A 19,973-nucleotide genomic window follows, 5' to 3' on the forward strand; every position below is an offset into this window, starting at 1 on the left:
CCCCCCCACCATTTTTGGACTGCAATTCTTTTTTGTTTAGTTAATTTTGGCTTTAATGGAGAGCAGATTGAAAAATATGTATTTATAGTTTGTGGTGTCTTTTAGTTGTATTTTTTTTTTCTACTAATGAAGTACAGCTCATTGTTCCTGTGAACTGTGTGCAAAATGTACATTATTTTTAATGGGGAGCTACAGATGATTCAAAAGCAGCACCATTATTATTGTGGCTTGTTGATGAGTTTTTAAAGAGCAGGAAAATCCCTGTGAAGACAGTGGGAGAAAAGTGACTTGGTGTGTTAGATTTGTGAGGCTGTACTCCCTCATAGCCTGTATGATAAATTAATATAAACCATGGAATGAAATCCATTCCTCTCTGTCCCTGGTTTATCTTTTGTTGGTGAATGTTCCCCACTTTATAAGGACTTTTATTTCAGCTTTGGCTGGATGCCATTTGGGGTAAACCCACCCACCACCTTCTTATAATCCCTCAATGTCTCCAGTAGGAACAACTCTGCACCAGTGCCCCCAGATCCCCCCACAACCCAGTGTTCTGGTAGAATCCTGTGTGTCCCACCGCACTTTTTTCTGGAAACCCCAAAGGTGGCTGATGAAGTGACTGCGGACGGCTGTGCTGGGATCATTACGGAAACAGTATGAACATACTGAGCCTGATGAAGTGGACCCTACGTGGACCCAAAATGCTGCTTTCATGTGACAACATGCATTATTAAAGAACGATCACTTGACTATTTTGTTTGGTGTACTGGTGACATCCTGTTTCCTTACTGGTAGAATCCTGGACCTGTGACAAATCTAGACCCAAGTGTCACTTCCGGGGGCACTGCCTGAATGCACAAGCTCATAGGCACAATGAACATTACATCAGCTGATTGGGTCCAGAATTTTCACAGGCTATTTGCCTGTATTGTGCATGTGCGGTGAAGCCAGTAGGTCCAGAAAATTCACAGGTAAGGCGACTGCGGCCACATAGCACATCATAATAATAACAAAAGAAATGATTTTGTTATTATTATTGTAAAGTGTGTTAAGTTATGTGGCCGCAGTCGCCTTACCTGTGAATTTTCTGGACCTACTGGCTTCTCCCCACATGTGCAATACAGGCAAATAGCCTGTGAAAATTCTCGACCTGATCAGCTGTTCTACGCTTTTGTGTTCAGCCGACACTGCCTGCAACTTCTGAGACCGAGTCATCGGAAATGACGCGGTCCAGATTTCTAACGCAGATTAGCACAATGATGGAACACCGTGACAATTATTATGAGAAGGCTCCACTCATCCACAGATTGTTCACTTTATTTTTATGCTGGGATAGATGCAGCTGAAGAAGTGAGACTAGCCAAGAGATATGAAGTGGGTCCATTGGTCCATCCTACTCCACCTAGAAACAAATTAATAATTCATATAATTGATCAAAGTTGTGGTTGAAATAAAATAGCCGTTGGGAAGTTGAATTTCTGTAATGTGCACGTTCCCTCAGGTATAAATATCTGCCACTCTAGTCAGTGTCCAACCTTTACTCTTCAGATCCGAATCCGCAGAGTCCAAGCACAGAGAGTTAGCCTAAAAGAGTTTGTGCAGCTGCAAAAATTCTGAGGAGGTCTAAATCTAGAGTGAGGAAAGCGGTGTTTTAGCACTGCTAATTATTTAGTAAAGTCATCAGGAAGTGGTTTCCTCAGCCTGCTCAACAGTCATGTGACGTTTCCTCACTTGTGAATTGGCAAGAGTGAGAATTTTTATTTCCCTCAAATTTTGTTGAAAATGTTGAGATTTTGGTGAAATTTCTCCATATTACCAAAATGCATTGTAATCACCGGGGAAGGTGGCTATTGGTGGTGTTTACGGGTGTAATGGGCTTTAATGGCTCCTGAAGGTTATGGAAGATCATTTCTGTACCTGATTTTTAGCCCTTCCTTTGCCTCAGTACATTTCACCTTCTGTTACCAGCTTAATATACAAAAGCCATGTCCTGCCTTGGTGAGATTTCACAGATGGCGAAATTGAAATCGCCATAACCAAGCCGCTCAACTCGACTTGTGAAAGATCGGCTTGAAGTGTTTCATTCAATCATCTTAGATAAAAGGGAACATTTCACCTTCCATTTATCACCTCTTCATCTTTGTCGTCAGGTCCCTCCGAAATGACGGCGACGATGAGGTACAACAGGCGGCCAACATGTCCAGATGCTTCGATGGCCACCAACATGCCGACCCCTCCGGTGTCCCGCCACAGGAAGAGCCGCAGCTTAGGAAACAAGTGGGTCATCTGCTGTGTGTGGGATTTGAATTCATACATGTATGAGTGAGGAAAGGTTGGAATGTTTTCATTGCTGTCTGTGCCTTCCTGTCTCAATGACAACTGCTCCCCTCATTTCTTCTACAGGTGTCACAGAGATAAGAAGTGAGGGATAGTCTCCCGAATAAGGTCTAAGACAGAAATAAACACCTGACAAGAAGTTTACCTCTTTACATCACATCCTCACATTATCCAAAACTAAAAAGAAAACATGGCTGGAGTTAGTCATTAATGTTCTGCTAGTATAACTACATGAAATCTATCTTCCTATTATCCCAGCATACCAGAAATCGGCCTGAATGTGGGAGGGATCTGCAGTGTAAGCCAGTCAGGTTTCATATTGACAGTCTTGTTAAACTAATATGTTTCACAAATGGGGAGGTTCTTTGGCTCCTGCCGGCGAGCACAGGGGGACCCTCTGCATTGTGAGGATGCTCATTCATAGTTAAGTGAGCAAGCAAGTGACACAGAAACCTATTGTAGTACATAGTGGTTTCACCCTGCGGCTGAACAGTCTGGCAAATGCAAGATTGTCTGAATAGGAGTAGAAACAAATGTTTTAGCGGATAAAACAGTTCCAGATCCATTCTAGCTATCTGTGTAGCTGTTTGGCTGCAGTTTTACTTTGAAGAAAAAAAATCTAGATAATTGCATGCATGTTTCATATTTAAGCATCCCTCCCTTGGCAAATATTCACAAATTGTAGTTACAATATCACATATAACTCAAGCTTAATCATAAAATGTTAAATAGTATGTGACAATTGAGAAATAAATATTTTGCATTAACACATGAACAGCAACACATCCTTTTATTATTTGACCAGTTTATTCCATTGTCCTAGAAAGGAAATGGAGTACAGATGTGACTCCCCTCTGGTGGACATTTTAAGCTCCTGCAATTCTAATGATAGTTTCAAGAATGACTATTTTTGTGACCATAATTCATCACATAACAATGTTCAGGGGTAACATGAAACATGGTCACATCCCCAACCTTCTCTCCTTTACCTGACTCATGGGGTTCCTCACCCTGCAGGCTTCTGTCATTTCCAGCTGCACAGCCATGTCATCCATTCGCATGATCAATGAATAGAGAGGCTACAAGTCCCAATTTGCACCATGGCAGAGGGACTCATAGTTCTCAATGCAGTACAAGTGTGGTGACATCACTTCTTCTGGTCCCGTAACTGAAAGTCCATTTGGTGTGCCCAGAGATCTGCACAATAGCAACGTATATTCCTGCACTGAGACTATTTAAAATGAGTGCTGAAGTTTAGGTCCTTTACGGTAAGTACAAACATCCTATTTTACCGGCGAGCATTCCTTGCCTTGTAAAACTAATTAGGTGGCTCTAAAGCCATCCAGATCACTAAAAAGCCCAGCCTAAGCTCGGCTGAAAAAAAATAAAAACCTCAAACAATTAGTTCCATTTAGAAAGAACAACAGCGCTATGGTTGTTTAAACTCCTGTGTCCAAGCAGCTGTGCTAAAACATTATTGTGACTAGTGCACTACTACAAACAGTTTAAATAGTTAGCACTGCGCTATCAGTTATTAAAATATAATATGAAAACTTAAAACCATAAATAGTGCTATCAGCTATGCAATAATAATATTTATCCTGTGCTATGCATCAAACATTAAAATGCAATAAATAGTGATGTGTCCTTTGTGCAAATAATATAAAGTGCAACAATGATAAGTCCTTGTGTGGAGAAATCTGCTGTTCACTCCTATGTGCAATTTTCTTTCTCTATTTATAGCAAACGCCATGTCTTTCCTTTATAGAATAAACCTTGAGTGCTTCAAACAAAACTCCACCGTGTTAGATGAACATACACTATATTGCCAAAATTATTGGGACACCCCTCCAAATCATTGGAATCAGGTGTTCCGATCACCTCCATGGCCACAGGTGTATAAATCAAGCACCTCGGCATGCAGACGCTTCAACAAACAATAGAAAGAATGGGTCGCTCTCAGGAGCTCAGTGAATTCAAGCGTGGTTCCGTGATAGGTTGCTGCCTGTGCAATAAGTCCATCCGTGAAATTTCCTTCCTACTAAATATTCCACGGTCAACCGTTAGTGGTATTATAACAAAGTAGAAGCAACTGGGAACAACAGCAACTCAGCCACGAAGTGGTAGGCCATGTAAAATGACAGAGGGGGGTCAGCTCATGCTGAAGCCTACAGTGCGCAGAAGTCGCCAACTGCCTGCAGAGTCAATAGCTACAGACCTCCAAACTTCGTGTGGCCTTCAGATTGGCACAACAACAGTGTGTAGAGAGCTTCATGGAATGGGTTTCCATGGCTGAGCAGCTGCATCCAAGTCTTACATCACCAAGAGCAATGCAAAGCATCAGATGCAGTGGTGTAAAGCACGCCGTCACTGGACTCTAGAGAAGTGGAGACGTGTTCTCTGGAGTGACTAATCACGCTTCTCTGTCTGGCAATCTGATGGGCGTGTCTGGGTTTGGCAGTTGCCAGGAGAACGGTACTTGGTTGACTGCATTGTGCCAAGTGTAAAGTTTGGCGGAAGGGAGATTATGGTGTGGGGTTGTTTTTCAGGGGTTGGGCTTGGCCCCTTAATTCCAGTGAAGGGAACGCAATTTCATGCTCCCAACTTTGAGGGAACAGTGTGGGGATGGCCCCTTCCTGTTCCAACATGACTGAGCACCAGTGCACAAAGCAAGGTCCATAAAGACATGGATGAGTGAGTTTTGGTATAGATGAACTTGACAGGCCTGCACCCGATAGAACACCTTTAGGATGAATTGGAGTGTACACTGCGAGCCAGGCCTTCTCGTCCAACATCAGTACCTGACCTCACAAATGTGCTTCTAGAAGAATGGTCAAACATTCCCATAGACACACTCCTAAACCTTGTGGACGCCTTCCCAGAAGAGTTGAAGCTGTTATAGCGGCAAAGGGTGGGCCAACTCAATAATAATAATAATAATAGTTCGTGTAAAGGCAGGCGTCCCAATACTTTTGGCAATATAGTGTATATCTGCACTCATCAGCTGTCATTGGCCATCATGTTACATATATGTTAAATATGTTGTTACCAGAGCTGATGCCTTGTTCATGAACCCCTTCTGACTCTTCTGTGAAGACAGAGGCAAAGAATGTGTTAAACACATCAGCTTTCTCCCTGTCACTAGTAGCCAGCTTCCCGTTTTCATCTGATGTGGGACCCACATGTTCCGTCCTTAGCCTCTTACTATTTATATATTTAAAGAATGTTTTGGGGTTCCTTTTGCTTTCTGTTGCAATGTGTTCTTCGTATGCTATTTTTGCAGCCCTGATTGCTTTTTGACATCTCTTGCTGCATTCCTTGTAGTGCTGGAAGGAGACAGCAATAGAGATTCCTTTCCTTGGATGATGGACGAGGTAGTAAAGTGGTGAAAGGAGTTTGGTTAACAAGCACTTTTTGGCTCATCTGTAACAAGGTGGCCAATGACCGCTGATGAGTGAGGATATATGTTGATCTAACACGGTGGAGTTTTTTTGGAAGCACGGGTCGTTTATTCTATAAAGGAAAGACACGGTGTTTGATATAAATAGAGAAAGAAATTGCACATAGGACTGAACAGCGGATTTCTCCACACAAGCAAATATCATTGTTGCACTTTATATTATTTGCACAAAGGAAACATCACTATTTATTGCATTTTAATATGTTTGATGCATAGCACAGCATAGAGATTATTATTGCATAGCTGATTATAGCACTATTTACTGTTTTACATTTTCATATTATATTTTAATTGATAGCGCAATGCTACCTATTTAAACTAAAAGTAATTACAGTTCCAGCCGTGAGCTTGTTTTAACCCTTAGATTCTCATGACATGTGACGCACAACATGGGCAGTCAAAGAGTTAAAGTATATCCGTTGAAATATTTTTTTCTTTAGTTTTGGATTGGGATGGGAAGGGTTAGATCCTTTTTGATGTTTTACTTCTCTCTGTATACTCATTGGCAAGGTTTCCCCTAACTTTCTGTTCTGGTGACAATATTGTTACCAGGACAGGAGAGTAAGGGAGAATCTCCAACAGGGACAAAAACAGCAATGAAAACTATTTTCTAATAGTGTAGCGCAACTTTAGAATCACTGTCAGCTTTTTAATACTGTCTATGTTTCCAATAGAAATTCCCCTCACTTCTTGCCTTGGTCTGAATATTGTCACCAGGACAAGAAGTGAAATCTCAATGAAACCAGAAATCAAAGCCTTTTAGAGCTGTAGGTGGGAGGTGCTGGATACAAACTCTGGGGTTGATTTACTAAAGGAGTAGGGTATGTTCACTTCCAAAGTGAGCTTTTGGCCTTACAAAGGGAATTTTCACTTGGCTTAGTGTATGGGGGGTAGTTGAGCTGACCTCATCCATCCAATCATGTGCAAAAAAAAAATAGTGTGAGCCGTCCTTCTTCATTGGCCGTCCTGTCAGAGTTGCCCCTTGTGGCACCTTTGTGTATTTGGAGGTCACTCACTAGACATTTTACACAATATAGAGTGTCTGCACACAAAGTGGAATCTAACACAGAGACCCGGACTTATAAAGGGGTAGATAATTTTCACTTTGCAGAGGTAATTTTCGCTTAACTTAGTAAATGAGGTGAAAATTCACTTTTCAAAGAAAACTCAATCATGTGGTAGGAAAAATTATAAAACATTACTATTATCACACAGTTTTTGTACTATCCACTAAATCATAATTTCCTCTTACAATACATTTCAATGTGTTTTGGGGGTTTCCAAATGCCCCCTTCGTTAGGGCTAAAGTAGAGTATTTAAAGATAAAAAGGTATATATCCTCCAAGAGAAAAATGGCATTAGGCTATACAGTATATCTACATGATGTACTAAATTAATTGTAGTAAATAATGTAGGTGGTTCCCTGTGATTTAATATATCAGTAAAACTAAACCATAATGCATGTTGTACTGGATACATATTCTTGTAATTTATAATCTATTGGGTAATATACTGGATATTACATGTTTTTAATGGGCTTTACATTTTGTTAATAGTTATACTTTTTTAGTCTTGGAGGATATGTCTATGCTATATTTTTCTTGGAGGATATGTGTGGTGCATTAGGGCGTGTGTATAATATTTTTGTAATGATTATTAGAATGAAAGATCTTATTTTTTACTTTTTGTATCATTAAATACTCTAGCCCTGATGAAGGGGGCATTTGGTAGCCCCTAAAATGGGTTGACATGTTGTGTATATCTAGGAGGAAATAAAAAGATGGCAAATACAGTGGCCCTGTCCTTCTTTGTAAAAATAAAACCTACCCACTATCTCCAAAACTACTTAAATTGTTTTTAGCAAGACCCCTGGCCTCCGAAGAAAGCCCCCCCATAGGCAATGCTAAACTTTTAGTTGCATGGTCTTCCCACAACTGCTGTAGCCTGTCTCCTTGTTTTTATAGTCTGGCCATGGAGCCTGGCATATGAGTGTAACTATAGTCATAGCAGACCATTTGATTGCTATGGGCCCCAGAGCTGTATGGCCCCACAGTGATTTATATAGGGATTAGAAGCATTTGGAAAATACATTTTGGTAAAAGGAATGTACAGTATATAAAGTCTGGGAACTTGTATATGATTGTAATTTGATATTCTGTATTACTGGAGGCATTTTATAGGTAGACTAGAGGAACCTCTTATGATCCTGCATTGGGTAAGTACAAGACTTGCTGTAGGCAATAATAGGATTTCGTATGCGCCACACTAAGCGCACATCTTTCTCTCCATGTCTCCAGTGTCATGTGTCAGTTCAGTGTTGTCGAAAGCAAGAGTTCCACTTTTCCATCTGAGAAACAGCGCAGCCTCCTAGACGACAGTGTGATTGAGTCCCAGAGTCCAGTCCGGAACAGCATGCCCATGGCAGCATTCACCAATGGGATATCGATAGGTAAGTCCAAACCACACCTACCCAGTCCTCATACAGCTTGATTCTGACAGCGACTCAGTGTGCACAGACTTTTAGCGCCAGACTTGAATTTGTATCATGCTTTCTATGAGAAAAGCCTCAAATAGGTTACAGTGAAGTTATTTGGGGGATTAAAAGGACAATATCACGTTGCCCATGCTGGGCAATGTGACAATGTCTCTGCAATTGTTCCACCCCCACTACTAAGACTCACTTTGTCAGTGCTCATCTGTTGCTCCTGCGACCTTCTTCCTTATGATAATGCCCAGGCCTAGCAGCCAATCACTCGGAGTACTGCCCCTTTACCAAGGGAATGTTGTCACCACTCCCTCTGGTTGCCCACAACGGTGATTTCAGTGCTGCCTGTGACAGAGGAGGGAGTCAAGGGAGAAAAGGTGAGTAAAGTGGATTGGGGGGGTCCCTTTTGCAGAGATACTGCCACTTTGTCTTGAATGGCAAAAAATAACCTGTTTGTTGCCCATTCAGGGCTTTCAATTCACCTCTCATCTAATTATATACTTTCTCCCCCATTGCTCTGTTCAACGTTAGGAACCAAAGCAAATATCCTTTACTTGCAGGTATGGAAAAGCATGCGAGTGTGGTGGGCAAATCAGCATTGTCAAAACATGAAGTCCATAGTCCTGTGTTCGTTACTACTTTGGTGATGTATAGCTTCCAGCAGATGAACTTAGTAGTGGAGGAGTAAAAAGAAGGCAGCTGTGTGTGTGCATATATGTACACACACACTGCTTTCTGTTTTAGCTTTGATGAGTAGTGGGGAAGGGCTGGAACCCCTGTCAGGTGGCAATTGGACCTAAGTGGTCCCAGTTCTAGCCAAAAAAACTATTCTAAAAAAAAAAGTCCCGTTTGTAAGGTGGAGTTATATTCCCTGTGGTCAATCTAGTTTTATGTTTAAGCAGAACTCCAGGATTCCCCCCATAGTTTTTAAACCTTTATACAAACCCTTTTGAAGTCTTCTTGCCGGTTTGGAAATCTTCCAGGACTGAGTGGCACTCACTTATTGATATGCTATTGGCACTCAGTCCTGGAGTACTGTAGGCCCAGCCTGCATGATGATGTGTGTGCTTCCCCCCCCCTCCCCCCCATTTTGGTAACAGGCTTGAGATGGCCTCCAGCATCGAGCAATGATATCCTTACGTTGGACTGTTAAGATATCACAGAGCCATTAGCATGGTATTTTATTTTATTCAGATATAGTCTGGTGGAAATACCCAAGGCATAAATGGGCAGTAGTTTTTATATTGGTTTTCTCCAATCACATGTTGTGAAGTTTAAACTCTTGTGTATTTACAGTACCGTAATTCTACAGTATTATTGTGAAGTTTATATCAATGTAACTTTCACATTTTATGTGGTAGCTGTTCCATATTTTTACTGCAGTATTTTATGGACTGCTTACATTTTTATATACTGAAAGAGAAATTACAGGATAAGCAAGATTGTGATGTTTCAGCCAGTTTGATCTGACTGCTAGATTCCACTAAAGGTGGCCATACACTCTACAACCATCGCAAGACTTTAGTCTTGCGATGGTTGTAAAGGGATTAAAAAAACGTACGATCTGCCTATCTTGGACAGGCAGATCGCACTCTCGATCATCGCAAGCCCGCCCTCCTGAGGGGCGGGCTTCCGATGACCGCAATGCTGAACGGGCAGTGTGCGCGTGCGCACACCGGCCCGTTCAGCATTTATCTTCCGAGCACCGTTCTAACCAGCCGAGAATCGTACGATTCCCGGCTGGTTTTCGAACATGCTGGTTCGACAGAAGACGTGCGACCGTACAGTAGAAACGGTCGCACGTCTCCGTTCACACTGCTCGATTATCGTACGAAAACCCGATCGCATACGATTATCGTACGATAATCGTGCAGTGTATGGGCACCTTTTACAGAGATGAACAATAAAGCACAAGCACTGTGTGGCACTACTAAGCAGGGCCTGCAAATTTACTAAGCAAGAATGGCTGCTCCCATGTACTTTATAATTACAAATTATCCATAGAAACTGTGGAATAAAACATTAAACCTATTTGGTAAGAAATTAGTTTTAACATCTTGGGCACTGTGTGCGCGAATATTGACTCTCCGTCTCTCCTACACCTGCGTCCTATACTTATTCGCCTCTCACTTTCACGGCCACTTAAGTGGTGGATTAGCAATACGCTCACACCTACCAAGAGCCGCCACAAAATTTACAACATCTCCACCTCTCTAAACAGAGGCTTGTAAAAGCACACAGATTATGAATGTCAGGACATGTACCCGCAAGCTCTCACGCTGCCAGAATTTGGAGCTTTGGGTACAGACGGCGACAGGAAAAAAAGTACAGCCATTACCTAAGAGCTAATTTACAGCTCATAATTCTGCAGTGTGTGAAGGGCATCTTTACTACAGTTTTTCAAAGCAATATGCAGAATTAGTCAGTGAAATGCTGATTTTAGCCAGGGAAACACCAGATGTGCTATAGTCAAAAGTACACTCACTTTGTATGATTATTCAGAAGCCTTTTTACATTGCTTCCGAGAAGGCACCGCAGCCTCATGTCAGATTACTCTGTAGAGCACTAGAGAAAACACAGTGGATGCATCTTCAGACTCTCTGCTATTTTGTCAAGAAAGGGCTCAGAAATTATACTAGCAGACGTGTGCCCGCTCTAGAGAAGGTACGTCTGTGGAGCAGAGCCGATAGTGGGCTGTTGTGTGCAGGTGGCAGAGGACAAAGACACCAGAAGGGACATTTGTGGAGTGTAGGATCTGTTTGCACTAATAGAATAAATTAGGTGCTTATGACGGGTCAGTGGTGACTGTCATCAGGGTTTAAATGCTGGATGCCGCATGGGATGTACTGTGAGCAGAGGGTAAATGGTGAATGGAGAAAGGGATGTATTGTGACCGATGGATAGGCAAGGTGGAATCTGCTGTGACCAAGTAAAGTGAGGTGGCTGTGATTGTAGGGTGAAGTGGCCAGGGAAGGATGTAATGATTTGCTGTGACGGGGGATGTGAAGTAGCCAGGGAGTATTGAGCTGTGACCTGGGTGAGGTTGTTGGAGAGGGACGTGGGTCAGATGTAAGGACGATGCTGTAATGTGGGTGGGAGGTGCTATAACCAGAGAGGGTTGGTGTGATGGGTGGAGGGTGGGTTGATGGAAGGCAGGCGCTGTGATCAGGGAGGTGAAGTGCATAGGAGGTTGGGAATGTAACTGGGGTGATAAGGTTAGCGTTAGGCACCGTGACCGGATAGGAAAGGGGGTGGGGGTAATGAGGGGAGTGGGATTGTGGGTGGCTCTGTTACTGAGGCTACTGGGTAGACAATAGACATGTGCAATTAGTTTCGGTACGAATCGAAATTTGGACGAATCTGCGTTATTACAACATTAGTAACGAATTTCAACTAATCCCCAAAAAATTATAACGAAAACAACAAATTAATTTGGATTCATTTGTTTCATTTGGATGTCAAAATGCACTAGTTTGGGTCACTCGTTAAAGGTTGATATAGCCAGTCTTCCAAAATAACAAATTGTATATAATAACGAACAACCGACCATCCGAAATTACAAATCGATTCGGCATATCGAATAAGTAGTTTTGCCGAAAAACAAATCATTCTGAAAACTAATATGACGAAACAAAATTTACTTTATGACTAGAAATTAAACAAAACAATGTTTTTGCTGGCGCACATGTCTAGTAGACACTGTGGAACTTTGGAAGAGACGTGTTGTGAATGGGGGAAGGGGGCTGGTTTGAAATGGGTGGTGCTTTGGAATGTGACTGAGGGGGTAATTGAGGAGGTGGGTGGAGGAGCTGTGATCTGGGAGTTGAAGTGGGTGGGAGGTGCGGTGGAGTGATGAGTTTTCATGCATAACTCAGCGCAGTGCGGCTGGCAGCTATAGGTGTACGTATAGCTGTATAGAGAAAGGGATATGAGGTGGATTGTGGGTACCCGCCAGTCATGTCAACTATTTTTGATCTGCCCATTTTTACAAGATTTCTTTTCAGCTGCTTTTGGTGACCACACACAAGAACTACTTAATATTGCATCAATTTTACAGCACATCTGTATTTTACATCTGATTATATTTCTTGTATTTTGTACCATAGGTAGTAGTGAAAGTTCAGAATTCAGTGAGGATGTGTCTTCTGTCCTTGACAGGTAAGAGCTGGTCAACTAATTTCAAAAAATGTGTGCTATTCACAATGGTCAGATATTAACTGATATATATGTACTGTATATTAATACAGCAAATATGCAAGATAAAAACGGCAGAACAGTACTTCTAGGAATGTTGGTCCTAAAGTTAAAAAAAAGCCATAGAACTTGCTTATTACCCAGTCGAAAGTCTACCAAGAAAAGTGCAGTGCTTCACCCAGCCATCCTGTGGAGGAATTTTCACTTAAAAAAGGCTTTTCTATATTCGGATGACTTAATATTTTGGCATCACTTAACACCTCTCCTGTAAGATATAAAGACACAGCTTTAAAAAAAGTGCAGAAGAGAAAATAAAGCATTTAGTGAAATGTGTGGGAGGGTTTGTACAAACAACAGAAGTCTTTGTGCAGAGAAAAATCGCCTTGTTTGTCCGATGATTGGATTCATGCAGAAGCAGGTTGAATATTAGTGTTAAATTTTGCCATGTTACTGTGTTTGTCTCAATATAGCCCGTACTTTGTGTTCACCCTGGTGTTTCATGTGGTAGATCCTGTAGCAAGTCTTGTGTTCTTTGTAAAAACACTCTAGATAATACAGAGTTGGAGGCTTAGTGGTGTACAAACCTGGAGTACAGTGGATCAGATGTGCACAGCATCTAGATTCTTAGGGGTTGATTTGCTAAAGGCAAATAGGCAGTTCACATTGCAAGCACATTTTCCCTTAGCACACTGAATGGTGTGAAAATTTGCCTTTAGTAAATTAACCTCTTGGTTTCTGTGTTCAGTAAATGAACAATGAAATTCACACATTAGGTTTTTCCAGCAGGTCACATGTCAACCCTGCCAATCATCTTCGCCTATGTGATAAAATAACACCCATGGCATTCTATAAATAAAAACATGCTCCATGCCTAGGCAGCCCAGATCACATGAGCCCTAGCTAGCAATGATTTTGCTGATTGTGCAAATGTCCGTTGTTTTTCATTCAGCAGTGAGATAAGAACAATAATGGGGTACAAAGAGCATTGAAGTATATTTACATTTTTAAGGCTATGGTCCTCCTTTAAATGGAGCTTCTGATTTCTATTGCTGGTGTAGGGTACCTCTGTGTGTTTTCAAAAAGAGTCTTATACTGGAACATCTATAACCATGGTTGGCTATACAAAATGAGATATCCCATTTTTATTACTAGCACTATACATTTATAAACCGTTCTAGTATTGATCACTTCCATATATAAGCAAGGTTTAAAGGACTAAATTAAAGTTATGTTTGTGTTAGAAGTATGACATCACAGCCTATAGGTGGTCTGGTGTATGGTTTAATTATGCTGCATGAGAAGTTTTCCAGGAAATAGTTAAATATTTTCCACAGAAAGGAGCTGGTCATGTATTTACATCCCTCGGCTTATTAACTTTAAGTCTGTGTGAAATTCTTTTCTAGTACAACTCCAGTCATTAACAAGTCAGCATGACCCTGCAAGCCACTCAGTGCTTTACCAAGAACTGTGAATTGCTTTAACTTGGGAGGGGGGTCATTTAATAACAGTTATTTGGATTTTTTGCATGTCTTTTTTTTTTTTTGTTGCATCATGCACGGTTTGTCAAACTTACATTTAAATTTGCAAACAGGAGTCGTATGTATGCCACGCTGGGTCCCAACTGGAGGGTCCCAGTACGAAACTCACCCAGAAGTCGCAGCTGTGTGTACAGGTACATAGAGGTGGTGGGTTCTCTCCTTTTTAATAAGTTAAGCCTTAAAGCTCACCTGTACGCTAGTAAGAAAGGTGGAGGTAGACACTGTACTTTGCTCATCCAATAATGAAGGTTTTAGTGTATTTTGGAAATTTCCTTTTCATGTGTGCCCCAATACTCTTAATACAGAGCTGAAGGGAGGGTGAGTTATGTGCCAGACACACAGTTCAGGACCCAGATTGTCACAGTAAGAAGTAGCAAACTGTACCATATTCTAACCTCCTAAAAGTTGCCAGTGGCTGAGCTAAAAAAGACAAAAGACACTGTCATTTTACCCTGCATAGGTGTATCTTAAGCCCAAATGTTTTTCACATTTTATGTTAGTAAGTGTAAGAACGTCTTTCAGATTTCTATTGTTGTATCCCACTGTGGGCAGTCAATCACTCTATTTGTCCTGGTGTCCATTATCACTGGGACAGAAAGTGATTGGAAAGGAAACATTTTGCAGTTGCCTCCAAAACAGGATGTAAAGGGAAATCTTCCACTGGAGACATTCCCGTCACAACTGTGCAAGAATACTTTATTTCTTTGTCTTTGGAGAGATTTGGTCTCAGTTCCTTTTATGTCTCCAGAAGAAGAAGTAAAGGAAAATCTCCACAAAAAATAATCCAGACAGTTGTTCTAACCTTTCCCAACTAAAACTACAGAAAACATGTCTGGCTTTAGGTACACTTTCATGCAAATCCTTGCATCTATACCAAAAACGTTTTTCGTTTATTGATAAGGGCTCTAGACAGGAAGTGAGGGAAAATCTGCATAGGGGAAACAGACAACAATATAAAGCTGACAGAGGTTCTTGCATCCCCAACTTAACTTTAAAATAATAATTTAAAAAAATGTACTTCTGTCTGTGTTGCTGTTTGTGAGATTCCCCCTGACTTCCTGTCCTGGGACAACCTTTTTACTAGATTGGAAGTGAAGAAACCTCAGCCTAAAAAAACCTGACTAGTTCTAATCCTTCCCCACTGTATCCCAAAAAAAAAAAAAAAATTTTTTGTCTATAGGTACAGTACACATGACAAAGCTGGTATGGTAACAGGCGTATAATCATACTGTAAAACCTGAAACATGACGAATGTGTCTCCGAGCCTCCTCCTCTAAAGCACAGCATTTTCTTGTAATAAAAACAGGTGCTCAGGGAAGTGTGTCCATTACTAAAGCCTGGCAGAAGCAGCTATACAAAGTACTGGGCGGCCTCTACAGATATTGGTACATTATACAAAATAGCTGCATCTTCTGCATGCAGGTGATGGACACACTTTTAATGTAATCATTTTCATCTGCATGCCTGATGTTTAAAATCAGAAGTCTGAATTCTCTATGGTAACACCAAGTTCCTAATATGTTTTTTTTAATCATTTTTGGTTTTCTTCACTGTTTATAATGTAAACATTCTGACAAATCTGATATAAGATGGGAGAGTTACATAAGCAGCTTTGAAAGAAGCATTCAGTACCCCCTTCCCCAAATTTCAGACACGATAAGTAATTAAAAAAAGGGAAAATATAATTTTTTATTTTTTATGTTTTTTTATACTGATGTTTAATAACATTTATATTTTGTACAATATTATATCATTTTAAACATTTATTTGGACACAAATACATACATAAACCCCACACCTTCCTAAGGGAACAAGATATGCAATGAATTCTAATTACTATGTGTACTGTGTCACATTTACGCTTTGACAAAAATTTGATTTGTGGGTAAGCCTATCTTCTCAACAATTAGTTAGATTGGCTACAGATTGGATAGTTAATGGGATTTAATGGGAGTAGATTGGATAGTTAATGGGACATGTGGAAAATTGTCAGACTAAAGGTGGCCATACACTTTACAACCATCGCAAGACCTTAGTCTTGCGATGGTTGTAAAGTAATTTTAAAAACGTACGATCTGCCCATCTTGGACAGGCAGATCGTACTTGTGATTATTGCAAGCCCGCCCCCCTGAGGGGCGGGCTTCCGATGACCGCAATGCTGAACGGGCAGTGTGCGCGTGCGCACACCGGCCCATGCGGCATTGATCTTACGATCATGCTAAAAACCAGCCGAAAATCGTACGATTCTCGGCTGGTTTTCTAGCTTGCTCCTTAGACAAAAGACGTGCGACCGTACAGTAAAAATGATCGCACGCCTTCCATACACTTTGCAATTATCGTACGATAATCGCACAATGTATGGGCACCTTAGCAGTGCTTGCAGCTAATCAGCTGCAGGTACTACTTAGGTATTCTGACAGCAGCAGGTGCAATTGTCCGAACACAATGTACACAGCGGGAGCTTCACCCAACCACACTGTTAGAATGGCTAAAAATAGTATTGAAATGCAGGGAGGTTATTACATTAGCATTCATTTAGCCTCTGAATAATGTCTTTTCCTTTTTATTTTAAATACTTAACATGATTGGCCTTATTCACTAAAAGAAGTTTGTTTTCTTAAGCGCAGTAACTGCACAGCAATAAAAGGAAAGTTACTCTCGGAGAGAACATAAAGAGACAGAAATATCTTTGCTTAAATGTATCACTTGCTCAGCAGTGTACAAAGGACTCTCCACAACCTCAAAGCTTGTTCACACTGTAATGTTTTTGCTGCCCCACAACATCCCATCTACACAATAACAATGTCACCACACAGAACCATGCACATGGCCTCTATGCTTCATGGTGAGGCAGTGTTAACTTGCCTTTCATGTAGTCTCCACCTAGGGATCAGGTGACAGGGTAACAACACAGGAGCCAATCGGAGGCGATTATCAGTCCATTACAGGAAGTGCCTGAAGGACCTTCCTGGCAGTATAACCAGGTACTGTTTTAATTAAAGCTGCAGATTAAGAGAGATTAAGGGACTATTCAGACTATTGTTTTGCAGTAACACACATTACCGCAACACGTTACTTGCGTTGGTGCAGTGCCATTCACACTGAATGGCACCTTAAAGCAACACACTTGCAGGAGAATAGCACATGTTAATGCGATGATGTGAATCAACCCTGAAAATAAGTTTTTGATATGACTTTAACATGTTAAAAAAAGTAACCTGAACTTTTAGTTAGGGTTGCACAGATACCAAGTACAGTACTCGGTACAAATACGAGTACATGTAGCGATACTTTCGAGCTCCAAGACTAGACTAGAGAAAAACTCAAAAATTAGTAGGCAGCTGTCATGTGTAAGGAGCACACGGAGCTCCTGGGATTTGTACATCTCTGTTATAATGTACGAGTACTGGTACTTGCCGAGTACTTACAAGTACGAGTACTGATATATTTTTGTTTATTGTCATGTGACAGTTTTTATAAAACAATACAGACTAATGATTTCAGGACAGTGGTGGGGGGCCAGAGCCAGGTCCCAGCTGCAACCGCTGCAACCCTGGTAGTTCTCATGAAAATGCCAAGTATAGGCACTGGTACTCGAAAAGTATCTGTGCATCCCTACTTTTAGTCATTGGGTTTAGAACTGTAATTTTTGAGGGAGGCCGAGCTTTAATTTGTGGGGTTAGATCACTTTCTAGGAGAGGAGAGGTTAGGTTAAAGTTAGGGGTGCACTTTTTATGGTAAAGAAAGTCCTTCACTAAAAGCTACCAGCACTCTGTTCTTGGCATTGGAAACCAACAGTTAATATCCATCTGGATAGCTAATTGCACAACTGAGGCACTCCTTTTTCAATTCTGCATGTATGAGCTTGCCTGCCAACTGTGCTCTTGTGTGGGACAGAAGGACAGGTTTGGGAAATTGTTTTTCTTGTGGGTTCTTTTGTGCCTGACAAATTAGATCCAAAGGCTGAAATTCTTACATTGATAGGGGGACCCTTGTTCTGGTTCCATGTCAATATCTTGCTAAGAAAACCCAATGGAACCTCATTATGGGACAATCCTCCAGAGCTAAACATTATTTCAATGGCATTAGGCCAGACCAATAGCGGAGCTGATTCCTCTTTCACCCCACACTTGGTGGAGTAGTTCCTTACTGCAGTCTAGGGTGACAGGACACCGGAGACCAACGTGCCCTAAGTTCCTGCACATACATCAGTCACAGTAATAAAACAGCTCACTCCCTCCAGTTAATTTTAGCGTAGAGTTACATAAAAAAAAAACGTTTTTACTTATTTATTTTGTTGAAGAATTCAGCGTGTGTGTCCTGTCTATATGTGTGGTGTCTTACAGCAAGGGTCATTTGTGTAATGCAAAATACTGTAGTTGCATCTGACAGCTTGCAAGATTTTTTAGAGCTGTTACCCTAAAAGAAGGTGCATTTAACTTTTCAACTTTATGGGTTTAATGGAAGTGTCTTTGCAATGCCAACTTCCCAGAAAACTCGCATTTCAGTTTTAGGTAAACACCAGAGGGTTTAATAAATTGCTTAATTGGCTTTTTATTGCTCTCCGATTTCACTGTTGAGATTTCCCTGCAGTAGTTTGTATGTCGACCCCTCACCTAATAGTGAGATTTCCTGCACCCTTTCCATAATGTTGAAATTTCCCTGCAGTAGTTTGTGTCTCTGCATCTCATGCAATGGTCAGATTTCCCTTCAGTACTTTGTGTCTCTGCCCCTCCCACAATAGTAAGGTTGCCTGCAAATGGTGGGCGTTTGCCCCTCCTACAAGGCCATAATAAAGGTATGCAAAATAGCTGAAAGGCTTTCAGTGACAGTGCTGATCACCAAATCTTGACAAATGTAGCAATTTAAGTAGGCTCACCATATTTCCTTGAGCCAAATGGGGATGGGAAAAACAGGACGGTAATATTCAGTATTCATGGAAAAGTAAGATGGTAACAAAAGTTTTATGACAATATAGTAGATATGTACAGCATAAAGTTTTGAACCAAATTATTATGCTTCTTCAGATTTGGAGGCAACAAGCCTTGAGATTTCTTAACACTCTGGAGCACTGCCCTGCTGAGATAAAAGCTCTGCTGTTGATCAAATAAAATGGCTGCCTAAAGTCCCCGCCAGCGCTTATTCTTCCTGCACAGCAGCACTGACTGGGAGGAAGTTATGTATAGACGCGAGTGCGCTCTGTGCATCTATAAGTAACTTCCTCCAAGTCAGTGCTGCCGCAGAGGAAGAATGAGCGCTGGCATAGACTACTTAGGAGTGCGCTCTGTCCGCCTCTTTAATAAGACCGGCCGAATGGTTGCGGCTGTCTTTACATTTATATTAATGCAGCCGGCCGGTCTTATTAAGGAAGCGCACAGAGGCAGAGCGCACTTCTGAGAAGGAAAACAGGATAAAAGATTTTTTTAAAGAAACGCCAGGAAAAAAGTTAGGAAATAACAGTACTGTCCCATTTAAAACAGGACGTATGGTCAGCCTAAAATTACGTGTTAAGGGCCATATGGGCTGCATTTGACTATGTACAGATATTGCCAACAGTGCCCATTCAACTATTCCAGCGCCACAGTCAACCACTCACGTTTTGCAATAAAACTATTTCAGGGGGAAAAAATCCTTTATCAAGCACCATGGTGGACTGTGATTTCCAGGCTGGCAGAAAAGCAGTATTAAAAAAATACAAAATTAATTGGGGAATGACACGATCAGGTGGTTTTGTAATTTCTGCAGCATATAGGGAGACCTCAACACTTCTATTACCCCTGAGAGAAATAAGAAGTCAGTGTGTGCTTCATATTGCCAGCAACTAGATAGATAGATTTATTTTATTTTCATTCCCATAATGTAGTGAATATGCAATGATGGAAAGCTCAGTGTTGTCAGAAATGTACAAAATCTAGTATGATATATACAAATAATAAATTCTTTCACAAATGCCCCCTGTTAT

The 19,973-nt window shown here is 41.2% G+C and overlaps 1 protein-coding gene across 5 annotated transcripts in view; it reads left to right on the forward strand.

The window, feature by feature from the left end:
- Window positions 1-19,973, forward strand: part of RALGPS1 (Ral GEF with PH domain and SH3 binding motif 1) — a 302,170-nt gene that overhangs the window by 269,813 nt on the left and 12,384 nt on the right. For 2 of the 5 annotated variants that reach the window (XM_018567671.1, XM_018567672.1), the window contains exons 12-15: window positions 2,148-2,274; window positions 8,092-8,243; window positions 12,386-12,437; window positions 14,065-14,145. In XM_018567671.1, coding sequence (XP_018423173.1) covers window positions 2,148-2,274; window positions 8,092-8,243; window positions 12,386-12,437; window positions 14,065-14,145 — 412 coding nt within the window. The remainder of the gene's footprint in view (window positions 1-2,147; window positions 2,275-8,091; window positions 8,244-12,385; window positions 12,438-14,064; window positions 14,146-19,973) is intronic. The other 3 variants (XM_018567673.1, XM_018567674.1, XM_018567675.1) reach the window with 3 other exon arrangements.

This window comes from Nanorana parkeri, unplaced genomic scaffold (assembly GCF_000935625.1).
Source record: "Nanorana parkeri isolate BGI_ZX_2015 unplaced genomic scaffold, ASM93562v1 scaffold1081, whole genome shotgun sequence".
In the NCBI taxonomy this organism is placed as follows: Eukaryota; Metazoa; Chordata; class Amphibia; order Anura; family Dicroglossidae; genus Nanorana; species Nanorana parkeri.